Source organism: Muscardinus avellanarius, assembly GCF_963383645.1.
Source record: "Muscardinus avellanarius genome assembly, chromosome: 9".
NCBI lineage: Eukaryota > Metazoa > Chordata > Mammalia > Rodentia > Gliridae > Muscardinus > Muscardinus avellanarius.
In genome coordinates this window covers 112,085,784-112,096,840 of record NC_137795.1, presented here as the reverse complement: position 1 = coordinate 112,096,840, position 11,057 = coordinate 112,085,784, and the positions used below count along the sequence as shown (strand labels likewise).

General features: G+C 52.0%; 1 protein-coding gene across 1 annotated transcript in view; it reads left to right on the top strand.

Annotated features, from left to right (window-relative positions):
* Positions 1-655: 655 nt before the first annotated feature.
* Positions 656-11,057, top strand: part of PAXIP1 (PAX interacting protein 1) — a gene marked incomplete at its 3' end in the record, with an annotated part of 51,536 nt that continues 41,134 nt past the window's right edge. Inside the window, exons 1-3 of the mRNA XM_080701134.1 lie at positions 656-909; positions 3,701-3,835; positions 9,183-9,226. Coding sequence (XP_080557260.1) covers positions 829-909; positions 3,701-3,835; positions 9,183-9,226 — 260 coding nt within the window. The 5' untranslated portion in view covers positions 656-828. The remainder of the gene's footprint in view (positions 910-3,700; positions 3,836-9,182; positions 9,227-11,057) is intronic.

Genomic DNA, 11,057 nt, shown 5'->3' with positions numbered 1-11,057 from the left:
GCACAGGCCGCTCCGACCCGACCCAGGCCGCAGCCGTCCAGCGGCGCTTTTCGGAACGTCCACCAGGAGCCAGGATGCGACGCAGCGAGGCCCACTCGGCCAGCGCGCGGCGGCCCCACCACCGGGGTCTCGGCTCCGTGCAGCCTGGCGGAGCCCATCCATGGGCATGCTGGGCCGGCGGCGGGGCCGGCTCCTGCCGCCCGCAGGTGCTTGGGCCAGCGGCGGGGCGGCCGCGGTCACAGCGCCGGTCCCCGCGTTCCCCGGCCGCCACCACCCTTGGGATCAGACCCCGCCGCAGGCCTGCCCGCGCGCCGACACTGCCCCGCCCTCGGTCGCCGCCCCGCCCCGCCTCTCGCGCATGCGCCGCCCACCCCGCCCCACGCGCACGCGCCACCCGCCCACCCCGCCCCGCGCGCATGCGCCGCCCGCGCCGCGGTGGCTGACGGGAGGGCCGCGGCGCCGCGGCTTCCGGGACGGGCCCACTCGGGCGGCGGGGGGGGGGCGCGCTCGGCGAGCCCGGGCCCGCTCGCGGGGCCGCCGGCTGGGGCGGGGGGGGGCGCGGGCCGGGCCGTGCGCGCGGGCCGGGGCGGCGGGGCGGCCGGGCCGGGCGGCGGGCGGGCGGCGGGCGGGCGGGCTCCCCCCCGGCGGCGGCGCGATGGTGCGTCCCGCGGGGCGCGCGCGGCTCCCGCGCTTCGGGCGCTCGGCGCGGGCGGGGGCGCGGCGGCGGGGAGCGGGCCCGAGTCGCAGGGCCGGGCCGCGGGGGCCGGGTCGTCGGCGGGGCCGGGGGCGGGGCGGGCCGCCGCAGCCTTCCGCGGCGCCGCCGCCACCATGTCGGAGCGGGCGGCCGAAGTTCCGGAGGAGCTGTTCCGCGAGGTCAAGTACTACGCGGTGGGCGACATCGACCCGCAGGTACGGCCGGCCTGCGCGCGCCCGCGTCGGCCCGAGCGGGGGCGGGGGCCCGGGGCTCGCGCGCCCCTGCCGGCCGCCCGGGGTCGCCGTCCCGGCCGGGCGCGGCGGGTTCGGGGCCGCCGTCCCCGCCGCGGGCGGCCTTCTCGCGCGGACGCGTCTGATGCGCGAACGGCGCAGCGAGCGCGGAGCGTGCCCCGTACGCCGTCGCTGGAGGCATTTGATTTTCCCACGCCGCAGGATGCGGTGGGGCTCCCGAAGTGATGCGTCTGTTTACGCGGCGGGCTGCTGGTACTCCACGCGAGGGACGTTCTTCAGGTCAGGTCGCACGTCGCACAGCTGAATTCGGAGGGTGGGGAGACCCAGCGGTCAGAACAGCCGGGGAGGTGGGCTGTACCTGATCCGCGTGGCCGATGGCAGTTGTAGAAGGCGGGTGGAGTTGACCTTCCAGAAACGGGTAGCTTGGGAACGGAACTCTCCCGGGCTCCTTTCGCATCTTTGCGGTGCTGCTACTTTAGAGATCTGGAGCTTTGAATTTAAGAGTTAAACAAACCAGGCATAACCCTAATCCCAGTACTTGGGAGGCTGAGATGAGGGTCACAAGTTCCAGACCAACCTCGGCAACTTAGGGAGACGCTGTTTAAAAGCAAAAAAACCCACCACCACCACAAAACTAGAGTGTAGTTTGAAGGTAGGATGCCCCAGGGTTCAATCCCAATACCAACCCCCCCCCCAAAAAAAAAACAAACCCAAAAGCAGTTTCTGAAAGAGAGGTCGAGATGAGTGAGCAGAGCAGTGCCCTTCCCAGTGTCGACCCCTCCCCCGCTACCCACCCGGCTCTTTCCTGCTCTTCCTTTTAGGACTTTGGCTCTTACTGGGGACTTGAACCAAATGGTAGTTGAATCTGGGAACACACTGAACTGGAGCCTTACTTGCTCACTCTGAATCAAATCTTAAGTGCTTAAGAATGTTCTTGGCAAACCACTTTAATCTGAAACAGTGTATTTTCTTGAAAGTTTAGAACCAGAATGTCCATTCTCCAAATAGGGACTCAGAAGGTGCAGGAGCGGTGAGCATCCTGCAGCATCCTGCAGCCTCCGGCCCTGGTCTAGGTACCAGATACACGTGAGGAGGAGCAGGCCAGAGCACCGCAGGCTGCCAGGTGGCAGGTGCCAGAAGGGACCACTTTTCCCCACTGGTTTGTAGAGTATCCTGCCGAAAGGTCACTCAGTAGGTGTCGAGTCTTGCGATAAGCATTCATTAGAGCAAGGCGTTATTTTCATGTGCCATGTACAGACTAGACATTGAAGGCATTTCTGTATTTGGGGCACATCCAGATGGTCTCTGGGGAGGACGGACATCAAGTACCTGGTGATACAGACAGCAGCATGGGAGATGTGGAAGAAGCCATGGGTTCTGGCATCCTCAGAGTTTGTGAGGTCTCCCGAGTTACTTTCAGTAGAGTTTTGGTGGAAGCATTTGGACTCTGGGGAGTTGAAGACTGTAAAGGAGGTGAGAACGTGAGGACAAGAAGGTGAGACTTGTCTCAGGATATCTCTCACCAAGGCTGTGGGAGAGGAAGAGCCAGGGAGCTGGTCCTCAGCAGCAGGTGAGCTGTTCCAGCGGCGTTTGCAGCTGCGAGTCCCTGGAATCAAGGGAAGAAGGGTGGGGTGGCTCTTGGTGCGTCACCATTATTTTTTCACTTATTAGACAAATACTTAGCTTCTGCTGTAGTTTATATCTACTTGGGGGGGGGTCACTGAAAAGGTTCCCAGTGTGGGTGGGTTTAGCTCTGGACGCCATGCGCTTGCCTTCAGGTCCTTCCCTCCATCCCACCCTCCCCTAGTGCTCTCGCCTGCCCCGCCCTGCCCCTTCAGTGGCTGCCTTTGGCCTTCAGCTCACCACCCACGCTGCGCTCTGCAGCTCTGCACTTGCGCTGCCATCTGCTTAGGCTGCCCTGACTCTTTATCTTGGGAAGTCCCAGTCCTTTCCTAGCTGTAGCAGGCCTCCAGCCAGGTATCACACAGTGCGCCCCACCCGAGACGCATCACAGTCCCCCCTTCTGCTGCCCTGCTTGTGAGTGGCTCCAGCATCCCCCAGCACGTCTGATAGTCTGCCCTGCCAGCTTCTTGAGTGCTCGTGGCCCTGGCACTCCCCACCTGGCTCATGCCACCCTCCTCTGGCTGGTGGCTCTCCTTCAGCCCCGTACCTGCCTCTTGGGGCTGGCTCATTGCTGCACTTGTGTCTTAGCTGGGCTCCTGTGTCTGGGGACTCAGCCAAGCCCAGTCCCGCCATAGGTCTGATTGCTCCACTTCTCTGCATGAGATTCTTTGGGGAGTGATGGACAGACTGTTTGCATAGCATCTAAGAGCGCACCGGGTCAGATCTGACTTCACCTGCCCGCACCTGGAGCTTTGTGCCCTCCCCCAGGGTGACACCCGTACATTCACAGGTTCTGTTCATGGGTCCCCTCCAGAAACTCCCTTAACTGGCAAAAGCACCCATCCCAAGCCTTTAGGTTGAGGGCCAGGACGAGTATCCTGCGGGGCCTGGTCTCAGCAGTGACTGCTTGGTCCTGGTCCCTGCTGTCTTGAGGAGAGGTGGTAGCTAGTAGCTGGCTCACAGTCGTTTGCTACTTGGTAAACCAGTCAAGATTTGCTGAGTGAAAGGTTGTGAATTCTGTGAAGGGTATATGGTACATTCTTGTTTAAAATTAACATTTTCAGTAATTATTTCTATAAACCAGGAGTGCAGTAGAGTTTTTTCCATTTTAACTTACATTTTTTGTTTTCAGGTTATTCAGCTTCTGAAAGCTGGGAAAGCCAAGGAAGTCTCCTACAACGCACTGGCCTCGCACATCATTTCTGAAGACGGGGACAATCCGGAGGTCGGAGAAGCCCGGGAAGTCTTTGACTTGCCTGTTGTAAAGGTCGCTAGAAACTCTGGTTTTCCATCTTTTCCTCATGTGTCTTGAAAGCATTACATGACATTTCAGGGTAGCTCTCTTCAAGGTTTGCAGAGGTTACACTTCAAGTAGGAGATGGCTGAGGACTAAAGCCCTTTCCACCTCAGTGACCCACCTTGGCTTTGGGCCTTTCGTTCCAGGCACGATGGAGCCAGCTTGCTGCGGCAGTCCTAGGTCACCTTTTACACCTGCTGTAGCAGGAATCCCACACTGCCCCAGCCTGGCTCTTTTGCAAGCCAAGGACACCTGCCTTGGAAGCGGGGCTGGGGCTCCGTGGGCATCTGAACTGTGGTTGGGTGTGCATTAGACTCCAGAAGCAGGTGCAGGCCTGTCGAGAGCGCGGCTGGGCTAGGGCAGCTTCCTTCCCCTCAGCGGTGAGCAGCCCTGACCCCCAGCTCATAGCGGAAGGGGTTCTGTCCCCCACTATCCGTGCCATTAGCTACTCTGCCAGGAGCCGCGGGCTCGCTAGTTAAACTGACCCCTGTGCCGTCTGGACTGCTCTTCTGCCTGGCCTATGGTGGCTTATTGTAAGGGGGCTTCTGGTGGCTGAACTGTTTAGACATTAGTCTGTCTGTGGTGTTCTGTGTTGGCCAGTAACGGACCACTGTTAAATGTGCTTTTAAGATTTGTTAGTTTTGTAATGCTAATCCTTCAGTTTTGCTTCCCTTCCTCTGTCCCTCCTCTTCCTTCTTTTTGTGGTCCTGGGGATTGAACCTGGGGGCGTTCTGCCTCCAAGCTATATTCCCAGTTCGATTATTTATTTTAGTTTTGAATAGGGCTCACTAGTTGAGGGAGTCTGATTACTTGCTGAGGATGCCCTGGAACCTGCTCCTCCCGTCTCAGCCTCCCAAATACTGGGATTACAGGTGTGCACCACCACACCTGGCTTCATTTGTTTTCTAATTATCTCTGTTATATGTTTGTTTTCTCTCTTTTGCACTCTTAAATGCTTTGCCTTAAGAAAAGTCAATGTAAGCCAGGCGTGGTAGCGCACGCTTGTAATCCCCGCGCTTGGGAGGCGGAGACAGGAGGATCGCGCAGGTTTGAAGCCAGCCACGCTGATTTAAGAGACCCTGTTTCCAAATAAATAACTATATAAAAATAAGTCTGGGAGTGTAGCCCGAAGAAGGGTTTCCAGGAACCCCAGTACCACCCAAAAAAAAAAGTCAATATTGCCGGGCTTGGTGGCGCACACTTGTAATCCCCGTGCTTGGGAGGCGGAGACAGGAGTATCGCGCAGGTTCAAAGCCAGCCTTGCTGGCTTAAGAGACCCTGTTTTCAATTAAAATATAAGATAGGTCTAGGATTGTAGCTCAGAGGTAGAAGGGCTTCCAGGAACCCCAGTACTACCCCCCCCAAAAAAAAAAAAGAGAGAGAGAGAGAGAGAGAAAGTCAACATTGAAGTCATTGAAGTTTAATTATAACAGAGTTTAGGCACTAGGAAAGATTGCCATCCATTGAGTCAAATTGGGCAGCAGAGACTGGCTGCTGATAAATGGTCACTTCACCAGCATCCAGGGTCTGAAACTGCTTTGTAGGCTTAGGAACCTGACTTTTAAAAATAAACCTGAAAGTAGATCTGTCTCAAGAGGAGGTTCTCATAAATCAGACGCCCATGAGGCTGCTGAGTCCGAGCGACTTGATCCACAGTGGTAAGTACAGTGGTCACGTGTGGTCAGTGTGGGCTCAGACTGAGGTCGCTGCGCAGGTTCCCTGGTCGGCTGGCCTGAGGGCACTTCCTAAGACTTGCTGGGAGCCTGGCCGCCTCTTCCTCCCGCTATGCGTCTTGGGCCCTTCCTCTTCCTGGAAATTGTCTCAGACTGTGTCAAGAAGTCTTGATGCAGACTTGATAGTGGAAGGTTAACTTTAGAATTAACACAGTCTGGCCCCAAACCTCATTTTTGGAATAAATACTTTATGACACCCACCTTAGTGTCCCAAAGTGAAATTCCTATGTAATACAACTATAAACTTTAAAAAAAACGTGTTGCAAGGGGCCGAGGGTGAGGCTCAGCGGTGGATCAGTGCCCAGCGTGCACGAGGCCTGAGTGTGTCCCAGCAGCAGAGCAAATGGCCAAGCATGCACGTAGATTGGCCAAGCTGACACGTAAGCACCAACGAGAGGAAAACGAGTGGCACGCATGTGTTGCACCATGCAAATGCCCGCACGTGACCACACAAGGGGATGGGAGGGAGCGCAGATGCTCTGCCCAAAGGGCCCTGAGCCCGACCCTGGGGCACAGGGAGCTGTGCCCACACGAGAGTGCTTCAGGATGGTGGCCAGTCCTCCGGCAAGTCCTGGGCTGATGCAGAGCAAACAAGTGAGGCCCGAGTCTCCAGGGGCTTCTGCAGCGTACCCGCGGCATCGCAGCACCACGTCCCCGCCCGGGTGCCCGCTGGCCGTAGTTAGTACTTGAAGAGCAAGGCCTGCTCCAGCTCAGTGGAGTGCCCTGGCCCACGTGTGACCTGTGTGCCTGTGCTGTCCCGGGCCGTCACGTTGCAGTCCGTGGTGGCAGGGTTGGAAAGCTGGTCTGGCAGTGGGTCCAGCCTAGGACAGTTCTGGTAGTCCTCAGCCTCGGCCTGTCTTACTGGATCTTAAATTCAATGCTAAGGCATGGTTCCCCTGAGACATAACTATTGGCCTTAGATTTTAAATTAGTGCACAATTAAAACACCAGCATCTCCATGCACAGTAACAGTTTGTCCATCAAGTGCATATTTGTTTTTTGTTTTGTTTTTTTTTTTCTTTTTTGTGGTACTGGGGATGGAACCCAAGGGCATTCTACCTCCGAGTTACACCCGCAGCCCTATTTTTTATTCTTTATTTTGAAACAGGGTCTCACTGAGTTGCCAAGGGCCTCACTAAGTAGTAGCTGAGTCTGGCCTTGAACTATGATCCTCCTGTCTCAAATGCTGGGATTATAAGTGTGTGTCACCAGGCCCGGCTGCAAGTACATATTTGAATTTCATAGATGTTTAAATTCAATATTTTAGGTACCAGGCATTTTTAAATACTTTTTTTTTGACACTGGAGATTGAACTCAGAGGCATTCTGTCCCCAAGCCACACACCTAACCCTTTTTATTTTTTATTTTGAACCAGGATCTTGCTAAGTTGCTGAGGCTGACCTTGAACCTGTGATCAGATTCAGATCACAGGGATTACAGGTGTGTGCCACCACACCACCTGGTTAAATACTTTTTTGATGGGAACATTTTTCTCAGGGGCCTTGGCATCGTTAGGATGTTGGTTATGCTGACTGACTTGTAATAAGCTGGTTTTACATGTTCTTTTCCTTTGGGATAAATCTCCACTTAATACTTTGTTGTATAGTTCTCCATTTATGCTTTATCCGTATTTCTTACTCTTGCATTTTTCTGTGTAGACATACCTGACTGAGGGCTTCTGAGTGGTTCTCCACCTAGACTAGACTTCATGGTAGCTCTAGCAACAATCTTTATATCGGGAAACTCTCTTCCAGCCCCTGGTGAGGCTTTCTAGGGTGTGTGATGCATAGATGGTGGTAAGGGTATATGCTTCCTAGAGCCGCCTGCGACACACCTGTGGTCACAGCAGCTCCTCTCCCAGCTGACTCAGGAAGAGTCCGTACTTTACCCATCCACACCTTAGAGTGTGCTGCTCCAGACTCTGAAGGCTTGGGCACTAGACAGAAGGACAGCCAGCAACACTGGTTTTGGGGAACCCTCCCTGAACTCAGGCATCGCTCCACAGCTCCGCTGGGCTTCTGGGTATTGCTGAGAATGAAGCATGGCCCACGAGAAGATGTTCTGAATTCAGTAGAGTCAGAACCCATGCAGGCTACTGGCACTGGCCCAGGATGTACATTTAACTAGAGTCTTCCTAGGACTATAAAAAGGGGAAGATGCTGGATAAGACATATCAATACAAAAACATAAAGGGCTTTCTTTTGATTTTGGTGTACTTTTTCTAATGAGTTGGCTTAAACCTTTCATAAAATTATAAAATCATAGCTGGGCATGGTGGCACATGTGTAATCCCAGTACTTGGGAGGCTGAGAGAGGAGGATGACAGGTTCACAGACAGCCTCAGCTGTTTAGTGAGGCCTTCTACAACTTAGTGTAAAAATAAAGAACTTTAAAAATAAAGAATGAAAGTAGGACTGGGGTTATAGCTCAGTGGTAGTATGCCCCTGGGTTCAACCCCTACTACCGCTAAATAAATAAATAAATAAATAAATAAATAAATAAATAAATAAAAATAAAACCATTATGAAATAATTACCTAGCTGGGTGTGGTGGCGCATGCTTGTAATCCCAGTGCTTGGGAGACTGAGACAGGATTGCACAGGTTCAAAACCAGCCTTACAATCAATCCTTTTATTTCACAAAATAGATGTAAACTTATGTCGAAGGGTAATTTGGGTTTGAAATTGAAATGCCACCAAGCGATGCTGAGGGCATGCTTTTGTCTAAAGCCTGTTGGATGCACCCTTGACAGTAGTGTGCAGGCATTCGCGTGGAGCCCAGGTTGCAGGAGAGCAGAGACTACATGTTTCTTGTTCAGTGTAGGTCCCCAGAACCTGCACCATCTCTGCACAGGGTAGATTTGGAATAATATTTCGTGGCTGTGTTGATGGATGAGCAATGAGCATACATGTGTGTTTCACTTGCCTGAAGGTCCTGGAAGCCAGCTGGCTAAGTGAGGGCATTACTATATTTTTAGATTGCTATCAGGATAATGATCAATGTAATTCTAAAAATTAAATATAAAATTACGGGATACTTTTTAAGAATATAAAGTACCTAAAAAAGTAGCAACTAATCTGTTTTTATAATTAACGTCTGTTTTAGAATTCTGAAGATTAGCCAACAGAATAATTTTTATGGTTCACCAACATTGTATCTCCTTGGCTTTACCAAAAAAAAAAAAAAATCCTTTGTACTTGTACTTAGTTGAACTCAGGATTCCAGAAGGGCACATGAAGGGCTGGCTGGATCCTGGGTCCCGGTCCTGGGTCCTGAGTGGGCTACGGTGCCAGGCTGGTGGGTCGCAGCCCCACCATCTGGTTGTGAGGTTGGCGGTCAAAGTTTGCACTAGAATTTAAATATTTGTGTGTCATAATATATATGTCTATATATGTTAGTGATTCATTATAGAATTGGGATTTTTGTTTTTGTTAACAGTAATTGATGGCTGGCTATGATAGTGCTACTTATACTTATATTTCGATGTGTTATAATCACAACAGAGCCTTTTGATTTCCTAGTGAATAAATGCCATTTTGATAATAAATTGAAAATAGTTTTTGATTTGTTTTCTTCTTTTTCAGCCTTCTTGGGTGATTTTGTCCGTACAGTGTGGAGCACTTCTGCCGTATCCTTTTTTGGGGCAGGGGGAAGGGAAGGGTAATTTGGGTTTGAAATTGAAATGACAGTTACTGAGTGAAAGGTGGGCTCCTCCTTGGAACCAGCTGTCTCTTCTGCACTCTCTCCTTACTATTTTCTGTCTCCTCTCAAATGTCACATACTTGATCCTTGTCATCCGTGTCAAAAGGGACCGGCTGTGACTAGCAACTCTAGCTAAGACCTGGAGGCGCTTTGTGGAACCCAGCTAGGCAATATCTAGAATTATGAGTGTAAAAACCAAACACAAGTGCACTTGAAGAGTTCTATGGGGAGGAGAACATGAGGTGAAAAGTTGAGTTTTGTGGCATGCATTGTTAATTTTTTAGTCACGAGGGATGGGGGTTTATTAAGTCCTGCACCTGCTATGCGCTGGGTTCTGAAATAGAGTAGTGAAGACACCCCGTCTGCCCGTGGGGCCTCTTGCGAGGCTCCTCAGTAGCGCTGCTCGAGTGCGAGTGTGCCTGCCAGGGGCTGAGGGTGGGCAGCCCCTCGGAGGGAGCTCCTCAGACGTCCCTCAGGCCTAGCGGCTTCTGCGTTTCTCCAAAAGGAGAGTCACTTCAAGCGTCGCCTGGTGGTGGAAATCTTTTTTTTTTTTTTTTTTTGGTACTAGGGATGAAACCCTACCTCTGAGCTATACCCCCAGCCCTATTTTAGTTTTTTTAAATTTTGAAACAGGATCTTACTTAAGTCGTGGAGGGCCTCACTAAGTGAGAGGCTGGCCCCAAACTTTCAATCCTCTTGTCTCAGCCCCCCAAGTACCGGAATTACAGGCGTGTACCACCATGCCCAGCTCTAAAATCGTGTCCTGCAGTTATGATGTTGGGCTCTTGGGCCTGGGCAAGACACTGTCGTTCACCCTTTTTGACTTTGCGCTGTACCAGCAGCTCCTTTGAATGTCCTTACAACCTCTTAAATGAGTGCACAGAAGGAACTTACTGTAGTGAAGTATTTAGGCAGGACCGCAGAGAAACATCTTTTTAAGGCACTTCTTGAAGGGAGTTTAGAACTTTGAACAATTTCAACTAAAAATTTTAATATTTTTCACCCATAATTTGAAGAGTTGAAGGAAATCAGTTCCTTGGTTTGTTTTGGTTTTCATTATAACACAGTTTGGGGGTGGGTATTTCTGAAGACCAGAGGCCAGCTTACCTTCTGGATAATTTCCTCTCCACAGCAGACTCCCCGAGAAGCTTTCGTTCTTAGGAGTCTGTCCATGAGAACCCAAAGGCCAGAAAAGGGACCTGGAGTCTCTCGACCGTGCACTCGGAGATTTGTTAATGTTTCCTTAATCTCTGGAAGTAGAGTCCCTGAGCTCAGGTAGGAAGGCTCAGAGAGATTTGAGTGACGTCCTATTGGAGTCGGTTGAGTTTATTACAGTTAGGGAAACTGAAATATATGTAAGATTTGTCTGAATTAACTAGGTTAATTCACCTGTCTCAGCAGGTACACTTTTCTCCTATAAGGAGAGAGACCAGCTTTCACCCATTTTGAATTTTGGGCACTCCAGATTGTTCAAAAGCAGCCCTTGTGTTTGCATTGAGCGAGCTGTCAAGTACAGGCACACGGCGATTGCACTCACGCCGAGTGTAGCCCTGTTCTCAGTATTGGCGAGTAGGAGCTGTCAGGAATGAACCTGAATGAATTTTAGAAATCAGAGTTTTGGAACTAGGAAATATCTTGGAAATTTCAAAATTCTTGTTTTAACCAAGGGATCAAAGTTGCCTAAGTTCACAGAGGTGGTGGTGGTGGTGGTGGTGGTGGTGGTGGTAAAGCCAGCGCAGGCTCCTGTAGGAAGGAGT